The following is a 17,877-nucleotide window of genomic DNA, read 5'->3' on the forward strand; positions in this document are numbered from 1 at the left end:
CTATTAATTAGTCATCACACAGTACGATGCAAGTTGGGGTCATGGTAGGAATTAAAAATTAACAGTTTTAAGCTATTCCACAAGCCACGTTTGCACTTCACATTGTCACAATGTCTAACCAAACATCAATCAGAATTAAAGAAATGTTAAAAAAAAATCTTTTGTCTAATTCAAATGAAAGGCTTTTATTTTCAGATAACATCTTTTTATTTTTGAAAAGACATGTCAGAATCTTTGAAATCCTGTAGAGTGAGAGGAGTGATACCACTCTTCACCATATCTAGTCATCAGACCACACATTTTAGTCCAAGGGTGCCAATAAATAGTACAGCCTTTTCCCACAGCTGTGCAGAATAATAAAAGAAGTTGCAAAGAATAATTCATTCACTTCCCTATAGCTTCTGAGAAGGGAAAAATAGCAACCATTTTTCCCATCCGATTAGAAAACTTGGTCTTCTGTATATTCTTCTCTACAGAATCATCTTCCTTCTTCACTTTCTGGTAGATGACTTGGCTATTTGAGAATGCCAAATAAAGGTTTTCTTGTGGTGGCTTCTAAAGCCCAGTCAGCCAGCTGTGAATGGCAGTGACCTAACAGGATCAACATGAAAAGCAACAACATCAACAAGTCAAATTCACTCAACTGCACACTGTTTGTTGCATCCTCTCCTGCTCCACAGTCCCCAGCATCAGTCCCCAGCAAGGACCAGAGCTGCAAGTGCAGCCAAAATATCTCCTGGGCACCAGGTCCCAGTGTGTGCACAGAGACAGCTTGTCACCACCACGTGCCCTTGTGACAGCCCCAGGGCTCTGCAACACCTCTGTGCCCAGCACTTCTAACTTGGCAAAACTCTTTGATGTCTGCAGAAATGCTATGAGAGGAATGACGGCACATACTAATATTTGTGAATGGGTGGTTGGAAAAGGTTGCTGAAGGTAGGAGTCCTCAGCCAAGAGTCATTCTGAGTTAGTCAAGCTCTCACATTGTCTCTGTAAAGGCTTTTACTGATGGGGGAACTCACCCTGGCTCTGTGCTGGTAGTCAGCCTGCAGAATAGAAATGCTGCTGCAGGCTTTTTTAGGCTGTCCCTTGAGTACTGCCAAGGTAGGTGAGCAGGCTGTCACCTTGCATCCCCTTGATGGATAACTCTATCTAGGTTCTTATGGAGATTTAAATATGATGGAGATTTAAATGCCAGGTGCCCCACTCTTTTCAATAGGTACAGAAAGCCATAAGACCTTTGTAGGTCTGGAATAAATGCTTACACAAGAGGGTGTGCCCAAAAGTCCCCAAATGCCATGAAGCTCACCTTGCACTGCCATCCACCCACCACCTTGATACTACAGACAGAACATTGCCTTACTGGTGGGGAAGAAGAGCACTGAGGATGGCAATACTGATTTAAGGTGTCACACAACACCTCCCTCTTGTTTGAAATGGGGATGTATTAGCTTATTTGACCTTTGATGGGCATTGGAAAATTCAAATGTGAGCCCTTCTGGCATGACTTCTTACCTGTGCTTTTCTTGGCTGTACTTAAATGGCACAATTTCTGCCTCTCTGCTCTGCCAATGCAGCACAGATTGCAACACCTGTCTAATCTTATGGGCAGGTGACAGCACTGTGATTGACAGGACTGGTTTGAAACATTATGTGGTTGAAAGTTGACTCCATCTTTCCATTTCATCATTCTGTATTTCAGCAGTGCCCAGAGTACCCTTATAAGTGCTGCTTACCACTTGCAGGACACTGCAGATAACAGCAGTTGTGCAGTTATCCAAAATTCCCTGTAGAAAGCATGTTGCACTTTCCCAGAGCCCCATTTAACTACATGATGATATAGGCCTTACAAAGCCTGAAGAGAATTTATGCCAGTTTTCATTCTGTATTTAGGCAGGAGGGATACCCCTTCCATGGGACACAGGAAAGTGCTGTGCTCGTTTTATTCATCTCTCTCCCCCCCCCCTCCCCCCCCAAGATGTGCAGGTGAGACAGGGTGCTGTCACAGCTGCAATGTTAGGAACCCTTCCTGCATCAAAACCTACACTGATTACAACAGAGCTGGGGGTGAGGTGGTGTCTCAAGGAGAAGGACCGCTTGTCCTCATCCAGAACAGGGATTATTCTCCCTGCACCAGGTGCGAGTGGTGTTTGCTGCTCTAGGTTGTCTCTGTGCATACGTAAAGCTGTCTAATTTGTTGTAGGAAACCATTGTTTCTCCAGTTCTTCTGTATTGCTGGTGCATCCCTGCAGAGCCCCACAAAGGGTGCTGTTTGCAGTGTGGTACAAACCAGCTGCTTTCCAAGAGAGAGTGCAAGCAAGGTCATACTTCGTTACACTAGATCAATACTTCAAGAGGGAATTGTGCATTCGACTTGCTACGACATGATAGATTGGAGCAAGGAGCGGAGTGTAGATGTATTAGCCTTGCAGGGCACTATTCATTTTAAAAACACAGTTATTGTCACAATTTACTTAATGGAAAAGAGAAAGGAGTTGTGTAAGAGACTTTTTGAATTATTATGAGGCAATAATGAAGCATATGAACACTACATAGCGCTGTTTGCACTACAGATATACCAAGATGCCCTGGAAGAAGAGTCAAAGGTTAGGATTCAGTTATATTATCCATCAAATGTCCATGCGGAGACATACAGCAATGTTTGCATGTATGTAACCTCCCCTTCTCCTCTGCAGGTTTGCTAGTTAAAGTCTTGAATGTCACTGTAGGCTATACACAGGAGGATTATAAAGCTGCATTACAGGTAGCTCTGTTTTACCAGCTCTTGTGATGTTACAGCGAGTTTCACAACATCTCCTATTTTTCTTAAAACCGCAGCTATAGACTATGTGACTACTTGGGAATCTCAGCTTTCATATAAAAGAGAAAGTTATGAGTCCTTGTGAATACAAGGAAGAGGTGGAGGTATGATCCAAGTGTTGAAAATTAATAAAAAAATAGTACATAAAATATCATGGTTTTCCTTATTATGTGTATTTTACAAGCCAGGTCTCCACCTCATTATGGACTCAACATTAAATCATGTTCTTCTATGTTAGCCTGGAGGACGAGCACCCCCCTTACTGCAGTGCTGGCTCTCCCAGGTAGCTGCGATGCTACAAATCCACAGCTCCAGCTGGGTACCTCAGCGTGCATCAAGCAGCCAAAGACAGATCATTTCCATTGGGTGACAGCTTATTTTCTAAATTGGTAATATCTTTGCCACCAACTTGAGCTGATGTCAGTAACACATTGTCATCAGGAAACAAGGCTGATAAGTTTAAAGCAATAGAGCTGCCAAGGAAGTGACTGCATGCAAATTAAAGCTTAACGCTTGCTCAGATCTATATGGTTTTTGTTTTCAAATGTACATAGCCTTCCTACAAATCCTTTAATCAGCTAACAGTCTAAAGGTCAGGAAGATAGTGCTTTCTGCATAGGCCCCCTTTCCTTCTCACTTTCTATAACCAGGATCTGCTTTAAGGAGTATTTATGATTTTACCAGTGAGTTTGCCAAGAATTCCCTCTGGAATAATTTACTGAAAAGTGTGATACAAAAAAGATTTAGCTGGTAATTACAGTGGATGGTTCTCATGTAAAGAGTATCTTGTAGCTGATTCTTCAGAACCAGAGTGGTCCAAAGAGACTGGATTGCAGGAAAATAAAGTAAATAGCACATAAGTACAAGAAGAATATATCTTATCTACCCTTCTTGAAAGGAAAACTGAAAGGCAGAATCAGTTTCAAATGATGATATGAGAAATTTGAAGGTTTGGTTCTGTGTGAAAAACGATTTGGGAAAACAGCTGAAATTCAGTCATGACGTTTGCATAGGCAGACATCAAACTGGACAAGGAAAAGAGGGGCCTGGGTGGAACGCAAGGATTTGTATAATTATGTCTTTCTTTTCCCTTAGGTTTCTAAAATGCTTTCCTATAGTGTGGCAAACAGATGGGATCCACCCACGAGTAGTTTATCATAGACACACTGACTATATTTAGAGATATATTATGAAAATATAACCCACTGCACGCAGGAATGATACAGGGGGACCACAACAGAGTCTGTATTTTCAGGGGTGCATTTTTTACTGAAACCCTTCCCTGCTGCTTGCTGAGTCCTGAAAATCTGTCGAAAGGTTTGCTTTCTGGAGAAAAACTGCAAGGAAGGCTGGAGGTGGGAGAAGAAAAGAAATATGACAAGCAGTAATGAGTTGTATTAAAAATGTGTAAGTACAAGCACGCTGAAGATGAGACAGTAGTTGGACAACCTCATCAGTTTTCTTATCAAGGGCACAGAGAAAACATTTCAGGAGACAGACAGCATGGTGCTAACAATGGATTTTTTCATAGTAAAGTAATTTTTTTTTTCATATCTTTTTTTGATAGTCAAGCAATTCCAAAACTGCATCAGGACGCCACCCATGTACAACAGCTCTGGTACCTTGGAACCATCAGAAAATATTTACAAGAGGTAAATTTGTTTGTCCCAAGGATGGTCAGTCACTGTGCTAGAGTGCACTATGGGCTTCTTATACTGCTAAATTTAAAGCCATGTAAACGTCAGAATCACAGAATCACAGAATTTCTAGGTTGGAAGAGACCTCAAGATCATCGAGTCCAACCTCTGACCTAACACTAACAAGTCCTCCACTAAACCATATCACTAAGCTCTACATCTAAACGTCTTTTAAAATGTTTTAAAAGGGTGGGCAAAAAGCGAGAAGAGAAACATCACCAGGGCATCTGACCAAAACCAACCAAAGGGATATTCCATACCATATGATGTCACACGCAGCAATAAAAGGTGGAGACAGGAAGAAGAGGGGAGGGGTGGGCTCTCGTTGTGAAAACGTCGGTCCTCCTCCCGAACACCAAGCTACGTGCATTGAGGCCCTGCTGCAAGGATGTGGTCAATCATCACTCATTTCTGGGAAGCAGAGAGTAATTTCTTTCCTCTGCACTTCCACATAGCCTTCATTTGTTTTATTTGTTTGTTTTCCTCCTTTTTTTTTTTTTATTTTCCTTTTCCCCCTCCCTCTCCCTTTTTATTTCCCTTTAGATAAATTGTTTAGTTCATAATAATCTTTATTGAATTATTATTATTATTTCCCTTTAATTAAATTATCCCTATCTCACCCCGTGAGTTGTTCTTTGCTTTACTTCTCCCCCTGCTCATCTAAAGAGGGGAAGTGAGAGAGCGCTTGTGGGGTTTAGCTGCCCAGCACGGTAAAACCACCACACATCTGCGAACTTACTGAGGGTGCACTCGATGCACTCATCCAGATCACCGATAAAGATATTAAAGAGGACCGGCCCCAGTACCGAGCCCTGGGGGACTCCACTAGTGACCGGCCTCCAGCTGGATTTGACTCCATTCACCACGACTCTTTGGGCCCGGCTATCCAGCCAGTTTCTAACCCAACGAAGCGTACGCCAGTCCAAGCCACGAGCAGCCAGTTTTGTGAGGAGAAAACTGGCAATTTGGGCAAAAACTGGCAGAATTTGGGCAATGTCCCTGCTGATGGCAAAATGGAAACTTCATGCCCCTACCCTTCAACGATTAAAACAAAGAATTGAAATAAGAGCACTACTCTTCAACAATTAAAACAATTAGGAGACATTTCTTCTCAGCAAGAGCAGACAAGCATTGGGACGGGCTGCCCAGGGAAGCGGTCGAGTCACTGTCGCTGAGGGTGTTCAAGGAAAAGTTGGACCTGGTGCACAGGGACATGCTTTAGTGGGTGACGTTGGTGGTTGGGTGATGGTTGGACCAGATGATCTTGGAGGTCTTTTCCAACCCTAATGTTTCTATGATTCTGTGTTACACTGATGAGAGGCTAGAGCCTGAGCTGGAAAACATCATGTGGAACAAGGCAGATAAGGCCGCAATTTGCAAGGTCCTATAGTTCTGCCACCTAAGCTAACCCATAAAAGTGGCCTAAGAGAAAGCTGGAGAGGGGCTCTATCAGGGAGGGTAGTGATGGAACAAGGAATAATGGCTTTGAACAAATGGAGGGGAGATTTAGACTAGATGCCATGTGAGGAAGAAGTTCTTCACTCAGAGGATAAAGCACACATGGCCATTGGGGCTGAAGATGCACCGTGCTTCTGTTCTTTTCCGTAAACAAGAGAATGAAATTCCATAAAAAGCAGCGTTCAAAATAAACCCAGGGCACAGGATGCGAGGTGGAGGGCAATCCCTGTGGCCGAGGGGCAGCCTTTCTCTCTGGCAAGCCAAATGGCGCGGGGGAGCCAGCCCCACACAAGGGGCCCTCAGCCACCCCAAATTGGCCACGCACGGGCCCCTGCATCACAGAGGCTTCCTGAGGTCACAGTGGCCACCGCTGCCCTGCCCTTGCTTCGGGCCCTATAAAAGCGGACCCCCGCCACTGGCCCGGCACTCGCTGAGCTTCGAGGCCCTCTGAGAGCCGGCATTGGCGGCAGGAGGAAGAGCCAAAGCAGCAAGGCGAGAGGCGGCCCTCGTTGGTGTGAGCAGGCAGCGTTGCAGGCCCAGCGAGCACCAGCAACGAAGGCAGCTGTTAAGGAGAAGGAGATGGAGGAGAGTTATGGGTGGAGGCAGAGCGCTGGCGGCACGACAGACACCAGTGCCCAAGGTAGCTCTGGCACCCAGCCCAGCGACACCCCGCAGCGGTACCATGGGTACCGCAAGGATGCGAGGAACAGGCCGGCCCCCCAGCCACACAGTGACAGGGGGCCTGGGCCTTCTTCCAGTCCAAATGGCGGCATGAGGAACCGGCAGGACCAGCGGCCAAACCGCCACCAGGAGCGCGGGCGCAACAACAACGCGCAACGCAGCGTGGGGCCCAAGCACGGCCAGAAGGAAGATGGCAGCGTGGGGCCCAGGAATGGAAATGAGGCGCAGAGTGGAACGGGACCTGGGCGTGAAAATGAACAACCCCATGGCTCAGCACCCCAGCCGAGAAAGTGCACGGAAAAAAGGCATCACATAGAGCCAGGACTCGTCAAGGACGGGCTCAAACGTCAGCAAGGCCAAGCCGTGCGCCGTCCCTCCCCTAACCAAGACAGCGACTCGGGCCATGGGCCTTCCATTTCACAGAGCGATGGGATGGGGCGAAGGCAGGAACATCGGGCAGGTAGCCACACGGAGCAGAGGCGCACCCATGGAGCAAGCCCAGACTCCTATCAGCGGCACGATGGGCACCGCAGGGATGTGGGGAAGAGGCCATCCCCTCCACCGCGCAGCGACGGGGGGCCTGGGCCTTCCCAGAGCCGCCACAGTGGCAAGGGGCAAAGGCACGTCCATTGGGCAGACAGCCGCATGCAGCAGAGGCGTGCCCAGGGTCCCCAGCACAGTGCAGGATCCAGGCACGGCCACAAACCTGACGGCAGCATTGGAGCCAAAAATGCAAATCCACCTCCCAGTGGCACAGGACCTCGGCGTGCAAGTGAACGACCCCGTGGCTCGGCACCCCAGCCTGAAAGGTCTCCTGAGGGAAGGCATCGCGTGCAGCCAGGAACAAGCAAGGACGGGCTCCGACACCAGCAAGTCCAAGCCGTGAGGCGCCCTTCCCCTAGACGAGACAGCAACTCGGGGAATGGGTCTTCCAGCTCACGCCACGATGGCACAAGGCGAAGGCAGGAACATCAGCCAGCCAGCCACACAGAGCAGAGGCGTGTCCATCGAGCAAGCCCAGACACCTACCGGCGGTACCACTGGCACCGCAGCGATGCGAGGAACAGGCCATCCCCTCCACCACGCAGCGATGGGGGCCCTGGGCCTTCCCACAGCCATCACAGTGGCACGGGGCAAACGGAGGACTATCGGGCAGACAGACACGGGGAGCACAGGCGTTCCTACCCCAGGGAAACCAGTGCAGGACCCAGCCACGGCCACAGATCAGATGCCGGCAGTGGTCGCACACAGGAAAATCAACCCAACGGAGGCACTGCACCAAGGAGTGCAAGCGGACGAGCCCCTGGATCTGCTCCCTGGCCTGAAAACATGCCAAGTGGACGACAGCCTGTTTGGGCAGTCCCAGCCAAGGACTGGCTTTGCCTTCTGCCCAACACTGTGGAACCGATGGAGCTGGATCCACCGGGAGACGTGGAGGAGCCGATGGAGGTGGATCCACCTCCGCCAGAACTGAGCTGGGACCCCCGCGGCGCATCCTTGCTCTCTACTCTCCAAGCGCACAAGGAGCGTCGCAAGAGTGCCCGCCTAGTCCCCTACTCATTGTCGCGCCGGCTCCATCGCAAGCATTAGCTTGCGACGGAGCCCCCAAACAGCATGGACATGCCTACCTGCAAGACGTCCCGCCAATAAACCACTCTGTTGCTAATTCTCAGGGGTTGTGTGTGTGTGTTTCTTTCCCATCCCCCAGCCCTCGTGCCAGAGGCGCCATCCCTTCTGCACAGAGCCTCGAGGAAGAGCACAAGAGAGGACCCAGCTGCCTTCGATCTGCTGCGCTGGGGTGACAGGAGGAGTCCCCGAGGGCCACCATGCACCTCTAACATTTGTGAAAATAGACCGAGGGATGGGTGAAAATAGGAGTGTGTAAGCGATTATAGGTGGCTAAATTCTTCTCCTAGGAACGGGTTTCTCTAGCTGAGTGATTGGTAACAACAGTTGTGGAGAAGGCTGAGGTACTCAGCAATTTCTTTGCCTCCATCTGCACTGGTAGACGGGCTTCCCAAGTCTTTCATGGTCCTGAACCCATAGATGGAGGCTGGGAGATCAAAGTCCCACCCACTGTAAGTGAAGAGCAGGTTCAAGACCTCCTGATGGATCTCAGCAGGGACAGGTCTATGGGACCTGATGACATGAATCCCGGGGTCCTGAGGGAACTGGCTGATGGAGTTGTCAAACCTCTCTCCATCCTAGTTGAAAAGTCCTGGCATTTCACAGAATCACAGAATTTCTAGGTTGGAAGAGACCTCAAGATCATCGAGTCCAACCTCTGACCTAACACTAACAAGTCCTCCACTAAACCATATCACTAATATCGTTGATACAAATACATCAACACCAAACAGAGGACTAAGGAGAATCTCCATCCTTTACTGGATGCAGGGGGAAACTTTGTGATGAGAGACGAGGAAAGGGCGGAGGTGCTTAAGTAGAGGTGAAAATTTAAGTCTGCACCTACTTTTTGAAAAGTTTCAAAACACGTTTCTAACCAAATTGCGAATGGGCTAGCATATCTCATCCCATTCACTGAGAACATCAATATTTTATCTGCCATTTACAAGGAAGCTTCTATACATGAAAGGGATATGGAAAGAAATTGTCTTCCTTTCTGATACATCTTACATAGCTTTAGTCAAGACAGTCTGCTGTAAAGATCTTTCCTGAAGTCCTATGTTGAAAAATTGGGATTCAGATAAGAGACACTAAATAAATAAATAAACTAACAAACAAACAAACAAATAAATAAATAAATAAGATGCTTTTACCATGGTGTGTCAGATTGCTTGCTGTGAGGATCCATCTTTGTTGAGCAACTAGCTGGCTAACAGTCCTGATAATTGGCAGCAGTGGAAAAGGCTCTCTTCCTTCCAAGAGGCATACTAGGAAACTGGCACCAACCCTTTCACCTTTTTGGCTTTCCTCTCTGAATCTTAATGGCTTTAAAAGACTCAGAATTTCCCACCACCTGTCCAAGATCACAGCTTGAAAGGCAGAGACAAAAATGATCCATTCCACTGCTAGGGTTTTGAAAATACATGCCACAGCTATGTGGTTTGTAATGTCTTGGACAGAACAGTTCTGTACAGCTAAAAATATTTCCATCTCTGCTTCTCTTTCCTGAAGCCATTCTATACTCACAGCACAAATTATTTCTTTCTAAGGGCTAATAGCTGCCCAGTGGTAGTATCTTCGGATCAGCCTGTGACATAAAGAAGGAGAGAGATATCAAGATAAGTGCATTGGTACAGTTACTGCAGAGAAGGAAGCACAAGCTCTTTATTCCCTAGGGCATGCTAGACTGTGAAAGGACATTCTTCTTTTGCTTCCAGGACTAGAAATAAAGAAGCATGAGTTATTCACAGGGGCAGTGCTGCAATACATATTCTGTGTGCTTGCCTGCTGTCTTCTAGACTCTTTCCGTCCCTTGCTGCAGATGTATTAACAGAGCCTGCTCCTATAGTCTGCGGATTAGGCCTGGACATCCATAACAGTGATAGGGGAGTCATATGAGCAAAAGGAGACCCTTCAGGTCAGCAGGGCTGGATCTGAAAGGAAACCAGTGGCTTAATTGATTGCAGATGTTGTAGCCACAATATATACATGGACACTCTGAGAGCCAGTGCCACAGCACGTGTGGAAGCATGAAGGCTGTTATTGTCCTTGATGTCAGCTAACTGACATGCATGAAAGCTCCCCAGAAGAAGCTCTGCAGAAGGTCTTAGTGGCAAGATGTGTGGAGGTGGTGGAGATTCTGAGCCCCCAGAGCATCCTGCAGGTAAGAAGGCAGGCAAGGCAAGACCCCTGAGAGATCTCTCAAGGTCCTTCTGTGCCTGTAGCAGGAGCAGTTCCGTGGTCTGTGGATTTCAGTGTGTGAGTCTTTGACCAGCTACTGTGCTCATGAGCTGTGGGGTTCAGTCTGTAGCCTGGTAATGTGACAGTCGAATGACACATTACTCACTGCATGTCCACAGGTAAATGACTTCACCTCTCCGTGCACATTTCTAGTCTGTCACTGGTCTCTGCTCTGTTGGGTGATGGTGTTGTGCATGCATTTGCTGGTGGGTTAGCACAACGTGGCATAGGCTTCTGCTGGCAGTGCTGTAATGACAGCAGTGATCAATAGGGATTCCTCTTCTCCACTGCCAAAATGGAAAGAAAACCACCCTGAAACCACTCAGAACGTGCTTAATGGCACTTCCTTTGCCTCTCTTGGAGCATCAAGTTTCATTGGCTGCTGGAGACAGAGTGATAAAGCTCTGGGAAACACTTATATCTCATTTCCCACTTTCAAAACATCACAGACATGAGGTACAGGGTTTCCACATCAATGCTATGCAATAGTAACTATCACAATTCACATTTTATAGGGAAGGCTGGGGATGCAAATTAAGTGGAATTAGCAATTTTACAGAATGATTTAGTGACTAAACCAGAGCTGAATGTATAGGCTTGTTCTTCCCCTCCCTCCCCCCCCCCCTTTTTTTTTTTAATTCTTTATATTTTTTTCATCACCAATGCTGTGATCTCCAATGGCATGTCCTGGATTCCTAACTACTGAGCAGATTTCGTTTCTGTCCTTCCTCCTTTTAACTATGTTCCATGGAAAAAAATAAATAAAATACTGATTGATTGAATTTTAAAAACACAAAGACTAATGATGCAATCATTGTTTAAAAGGGTAAATATGTACAATTTTCCCCTGTCATGAAGTGGGTGCTGTTTTTTGATCTGCCACTTGTGAAACTGGTTATCTGCTCAGGAAAAAGCTTGATTTCTCCCTACAAAATGATGTAGATCTCTTCAGGCTAATGCATTTCAATAAACACCTGATATGCCACAATGTAGATTTGTTTTGGATGTCTCACAGATGCAAAAGCTGGATGCACTGAAGTTTCACAATTTCTTTTACTTCAGCAGGAGAGGTATTTTGTCTACGTGAAGCATTACAAATCAGTGTATTTTCTGACAAAAAAAAATGCAGGCTTATATAAGAAATGCAGGTTTTATAGAAGAAAATGTCTTATACTGAACATCTAGATTTAGGAGATAGTTTTGACAATTTTTGGTCTTAATCATTATGTGTCAGGAGAAAGAGATGGGGAGGTGGCAAGTCTTCATTAGAAAAACTGGAAAAAAAAAAAAAAAGTTTGTGACATTTAAAAAATATATACATTGTGTTGGATATAACCCAGGAAATATGTAAAATTCTGTAGGCAAACCATGGGCTTGAGATGTTGTATATTTGGAAGAAAACGTCTGAACTAAGACACTAAGAAGAAATAATAAACAAGCACATAAGCCCCTTTCTGAAACAGAAGTTGAAGCTTCATGCTGAGTTTACTGAGCAAGGCTCTTTGGCGTGTACTTCTGAGTCAGATGGGGAGCTAATGGATGCCATACACCACAGCACTGTGCGGAGGCAGCTGTGCTCATCTTAACTGCTCCATACTGAACTCGGAGCAAGCTACCAGCTTGCTTCCATTACCTTTGATATCTGTTGAACATCCATCTCAATAAACACCTGATTAGCCATAATGAGGACTTGTTTTGGATACCTTGCAAACCAAAAGCCAGATGTGCATCTCTGTGCAGATGTATATACTTCAATAGATGATGTAGACATACTCAAAAGGATCCTCGTTATCCTTTCAATGCCATTTAGCCAAGGAAAATATTTCCAATATCTTGTAGATGGAATGCATTTATGGTAACCTTTGAAAGACAATAGAGCTTGAATTTTTGAATGCCATTTACACCGTCATTTTTCAGAAAACTATATATTTCGCATTATATAACCCCAATGTAGTCTCTTTTAAAAGTTATTATTATTGTTTTTTAGGAAGCAAAAATGGTCTATGGAGGAGTTCAGCTGTGAAATCACAGGCCAAAGTGATTTCAACAGTTTAAGTCTCAGGACGTAACATCTCCCACAGCAAAATAAAAGGTTGTCACTAGCTTTGCCACCTTTGCATTTTAGTAAATATCTGATATCTGCAATTCTGGATCGCAAATGCACATGAAAACATGTAATGCTTTAACATTTGCACAAGTAGACCAATTATTTACTGCTCATGGCTTAAGGGGTTTAGTATGTTAAAAAGGAATTTATTACATTAAAAGATGAATTATGCCTAATTCCTCTTCCAGATTCCAAATACTTCTAAAGGATCTACTCCAAAGCTCCACCACAAAGTTTCACACTTGTTTGTAACGGCAGCTCAACAACAAGCTAGATTGGACAAAGAGAAAAAAGGTAGAATTTCTGCCATCACTATTTTATTTTAGTTGATGGCAGGTCTTACTCCTTTTGATTTCAAGCAAAAGCATTAGGGAAATTTCATCTTGTTCAGCCTTCACAGTTTCACACCTCCCAGGATCAACAGAGAAACCACAAACAGGATTTCCTTGGAACTGAAAATACCTCCATCCTTACCTCCCCCACTCCCCTTGCTGAGGATATAAAAGAATGGGAAGGCTATTCTAGCAAATACAATTCATCTGTACTGCTGATAAAAGTACAAGTGGCAAAGTGTGCATCTCTCAAATTTTGAGGAATGTTGAATTCCACTTTCTTTATTTATCCTGAACCTTGCAATTGGTCGCCTAGGAAAACCTGACCTAGATCTGTGATCTGGCTCATATCTGGCATTTTATATACTGATGGTACTACACAGGAGACGGAAAAAGTACAGATACTTACGGGGATCATATGGGTCAGTTCCTGCTCACCATTGAAATCAGCAGGAAAAAAATCCTATTAACCTGATAGGGAGGAGGACAAGGTCCTACTGCAGGATAGGAGTATAGGGAATGGTGGTTCAAATCCATGAGAAGAGGTAATATGAAGAATGCAGATATAATCACATTACCCAACATATTTGGACTCCAGCGACTGACTACCCATGCACTTTATGCCACTGAAAACACAGAGTAAACCACCCAAGCTTCAGACATCTTTCACTGTGGCTGGATTAAATTGTTCTCCTGGGTCTCCAGGCATGCATGTCTCAGCTGCCAAGTCTCAGGGAAGCATTGTGTTTGGCATCACAATCAAACTGACTGGTTGCAGAACCCTTGATATGTAAGTTACTTGTGACTGGGTGACTGAACAGCATCTGAGAGCAAGCAAAAATACTAGTGATCCACCCTAGGAGGAACATGGAGAGCTTCTTCTAACCTTAAAAAGTATCAGCTAAATCTAAGTATTTTCTTCAGTAGGCCAGACAACTCTGACTTCTGTCTTTCCTCAAATCTTCTTTTCATAGAATCACAGAATGATAGAATGGCTTGGCTTGCAAGGGACATTAAAGGTCATTGGTTCCAAGTCCATGCCATGGGCAGGCTTTTCCTAGGCTTCTGATCATTCCTGGCACTCTGGGACTCTTTTCTATTCAGCACATATCTTTCTTGAAGACTAACATCCAAAACTGCTGTGCATGTGCCTAACAGACAGTGACCTTGTTTACATCCACCACCAGCCTATTTGCCTTTTCCACAACGTAGAGACTGCTGAGTAATGTTTACCAGATGATCCACTATAATTCTCTCATGCTTTCTCCAGAACTGCTATCCAACAGTTGGGTAGTACTGGCTGTTAAGAGTCCTCATTTATTTTAAAGACTGGGCATTGTTTGGTACAGGCTTCCATGGTGAAAACCAGTTGCCAGTATGTATTTTCTTTCTTTCATTTCCAGCCACATTTACACCTGTTATTTTCACCCAGATAGAGATGTGACCACTGCAGCAAAGCTGCTGAGAAGCCATTTCTACCTTCTTGCCTACACCTGCCCAGCTGAGGCAGCCACCTGCAGCCAGGACGTGTACATGCCATGTCGGTGTGGCTTCTTGCTTGGCAACCTCATCTGTGTCACAGCAGCTTGGGCACACAAAGAGCACAAAGTCACTTCTGTCCTGTATCACATGGATGGCTCCAAGTTAAAACATTTTCCCATCCATGCAGATAGCAGTAATCAGTAAGTAGAGCCACCTAGTTCTTTGGGGTTGTACAGCCTTACAGACAGCCACATTTGTTGCACAGTCAGTGTTATCTATGAGCACAAACACAATTATTTCACCAAGTGGTCAAGGTACATGTGTTTTCAAAGGAACAGGGACTGGAGATTACTGTTGTTCTCTTACATCTCTAAGAGGCTGTAGTTTGCCACACAACACCGCAGACCAACACCAAGCAGAAACTGGAGCTGCCAGTACTCTGACCGCCAAAATATCAATTTTGTCTGCTTACACTTGCTTTTCAGGACTGCTTTCGAGGGCTGCATGTCCTCAGGCAAGTAAGGATGGTGCAGCGCTCTCCCTAGAGAAAGCCACCAGATGCAGAGGGGAATTATTCCAAATGCCCTGAGAATTCTGGCAGAGTTTTAGCAGGAAACTCCTAGAAGCCCCCCCAGTTCAGCAGTTCTGCCTATCCCCTCTTTCTCAGCAGTGGAATAATCTTTAAAAGAAACCTATTCCCCTTTGTTATAAATTATTTTACTGTATTAAATGACTGAAAAAAATTCATCATTACTGTAAAGAGTCATCTAGATTGGAAGCTATTGATTCTGGAACTCCTCTGCAGGACATTCAGCCCTGTGAATTGCTGGGAAACTCACAGGGGAGAAGGTCTGCACTGTTTAGTGTCACATCAGTCTCATCAAACCAACACCATAAGCAATGTCACACATGATAAGGACAAAAATGGTTGCAAAACACTTAAATTGCAGTATTTTTCTTATTCTGGAGATATGAAACTGACAACAAAAAGCATGAAAACTGTAAATAGTTCTCTATTTCACAGATGAGTTTCAGACATATATGAATTTCAGTCTAAATTTTCATCTTTTTGAAACTTCAGCAACATAAAGTATGAATTTAACACTAGGAACTGATATCTCTCAGTGTTTTACTAATACAAGAACATAATTCTTAGAGATGTTGCGACTAGTTTTCATTTCATTTCTTAAATCTAGAGACTTTTTTTTTTTTTTTTTTTTTTTTTTTTTCCTGTCTGGCTAGAAGTTACTTCCTTAACCAAAACAATTTGCTGAGTTCTTCAGGATGCTGGGTGAGTTTATGCACACTCCTCATTCAGCATTTATCCTTACCACAAGGGGTAGTTGTAAAGATGGTATCTTAACATGCCAGAAAATGAATCAGCCTTCTGCTGGAGCCTATCAGTCTTAAATGCAGTGAGTCCCTGCATATGCTCATGCTTAAGAACAAATGCAATTAACATCCCAGCATTAATTTTTATGTCAATGTAGGTAGGAATTCAACGTAGATAAAGGTTGAACTCCCATATACTGTACTGTCTGCAGAGAGCTCAGAACGCTCCAGCACATACAGGGCTGTAATTTTGTACCAAAGCCAGTGCAGGAGACAATCTGGTCCTCTATGATGCAGCTATTGTAAATTTAGTGACACCTTGGGTGCCAAACTCTTGTGTAGTCCTCCAAACAAGGAAACCACTGGATGATTAGGGATCATATAAGAAGGATACCAGTGGGAGTTCTGCCAAGGACCTGATGCCCAATGTAGTATAGACCTGTACCATGACAAATGCCTGCCTAACAAAAAAAAGCCTAACAAATGCCCACATGTGCTGCAGCCTGCCTGGGAAGTAGAAAGTGGCACTACCCCAGGCCAGCTCTGCTCTACTGCTAACTTCTGCCTGTAATTTGCAGCTTCTTGCAGGGGGCTCCCAGTGCTTCTTGTACCTCTGTGGGGGAAAAGAGCATGGCTGAGCACAGCTCCTGACAATGACGGTGCCCCAAAAGGCTGAAAAGCAACTTTTATTTAACCTTCTGCTGGTTGGGGGGGGGGGCGGGGGGGGGGAGGGGGGAGTGGGGCAGGGAAGAAGGGGGGAAGGTTCTTCAAATATGAGCACTTCTGGCTGCAAACTCACCTTTCCTGTCCCAAACTTTCAGCTGATTGTTGTTTGTGGATCCTGACTATTGAATTGGGTGCTTTCCCAAGCAACTCACAGTGGAATCATCAGCACGCTGCCTGTGTCAACAACTGGAGCTTTGCACTGTCTGGGGAGGGCAGCAGCCCACAGATGAAAGCAGGTCCCTCTCCTTCCAAAAAGCGCTCCCTAATCCACACTGGTTGTTTGCCTTTTTTTTTTTTTTTTTTTTTTTTTTCACAGAGAGCATTTGTTTTTCCTGGCGAAGAGGAAGAAAGCGGTATGCACCTCCAAGCGCCTAACCTTACAGCAAGTTGGCTAAGCAACAAAAACCATTTGTGTGTCCAGAGCTACACGGGTCTGGTGTGCCATTGCCAAAAGTCCATATCCGTGTCAGTGCCACTGGACTTGTCAGGCAATGTTAACCCTCAGAAGCATGAGATTGAATTCATGGCTCTGTTGGATTTGCTGGTGGAACAGGCAAACAAATCCTTTACCCGTGCTTCCTTTCCCCCACTGGTAAACAAATGCATGTGTGTCTTTGTGACATTCCTTGCGACCTGCTCAGAAAGGGGCTCAGAAGCTACATGTTACTCCTGAGAGTACTCAGAAGTTACTACACATGCAAGGGCTGGTGCTTTCCTGAGTAAATGCTGCAGAGCAACATCTGCCTGATGACTGTATTTTGCAAGGATTCAGTCAATGGAAGTTTACATTTCATTCTGCACATGAATAAAACAGACTTTTGTGAAGCTGGTAAGGAATTAGATGCAAGGGGTGACTCCCAGAAGAGCAAGTGTGCTTCAGGAGAAATTGAGCATCACTGTGCACCTTATCCCAGACCCATCCCACTGTCATCACATCACCTCAGAACAGCATGAAAATAACAGTGTCTCATTTGTAAGCATCTATTCCACTGTCTCCACCGTGTGCAACACCTCTCCATTAATTTGTACTCCAGGATAGGACTGTTCAGTAGTTCCAAAAATGTAAATCCTTCACAGCTATTGTACTTTAACAAGTTTACCTCCCCCACCCCCCAAAAAAAAAATCACAAAAAGTTCTCAACCATTTTTGATTTCTTCTGCAAAACATTGTTTGAATGGCACAAAATGAAATCCAGCATCTCGGCTCTGTGTATGTGCTCAAGAGATGTTGGTGATGTGTTAAGGGCTAGGAATGTGCTGTGGAAACAATTCTAAATTTAAACAGTTGAATTTGGGTAAGTCTGGAGACAGTCTAGAAATTTCTCAAGGGCAAGCTGGTTTCTGGTTTCTGTTTGTTTCCAGTTTTCACTGATA

The 17,877-nt window shown here is 45.1% G+C and overlaps 1 protein-coding gene across 8 annotated transcripts in view; it reads right to left on the reverse strand.

The window, feature by feature from the left end:
- PALM2AKAP2 (PALM2 and AKAP2 fusion) overlaps positions 1 to 17,877 on the reverse strand; it is a 262,326-nt gene that overhangs the window by 237,938 nt on the left and 6,511 nt on the right. The window contains exon 1 of one of the 8 annotated variants that reach the window (XM_084504524.1): positions 9,438 to 9,455. The exons of the other annotated variants lie outside the window; for them this stretch is intronic. Within the exon in view, the coding sequence (XP_084360650.1) occupies positions 9,438 to 9,440 (3 nt within the window). The 5' untranslated portion in view covers positions 9,441 to 9,455. Of the gene's footprint in view, positions 1 to 9,437; positions 9,456 to 17,877 lie in introns of those variants that run through there. 8 annotated transcript variants of the gene reach the window in all.

Source organism: Aythya ferina, assembly GCF_964211825.1.
Source record: "Aythya ferina genome assembly, chromosome: Z".
Classification (NCBI taxonomy): domain Eukaryota; kingdom Metazoa; phylum Chordata; class Aves; order Anseriformes; family Anatidae; genus Aythya; species Aythya ferina.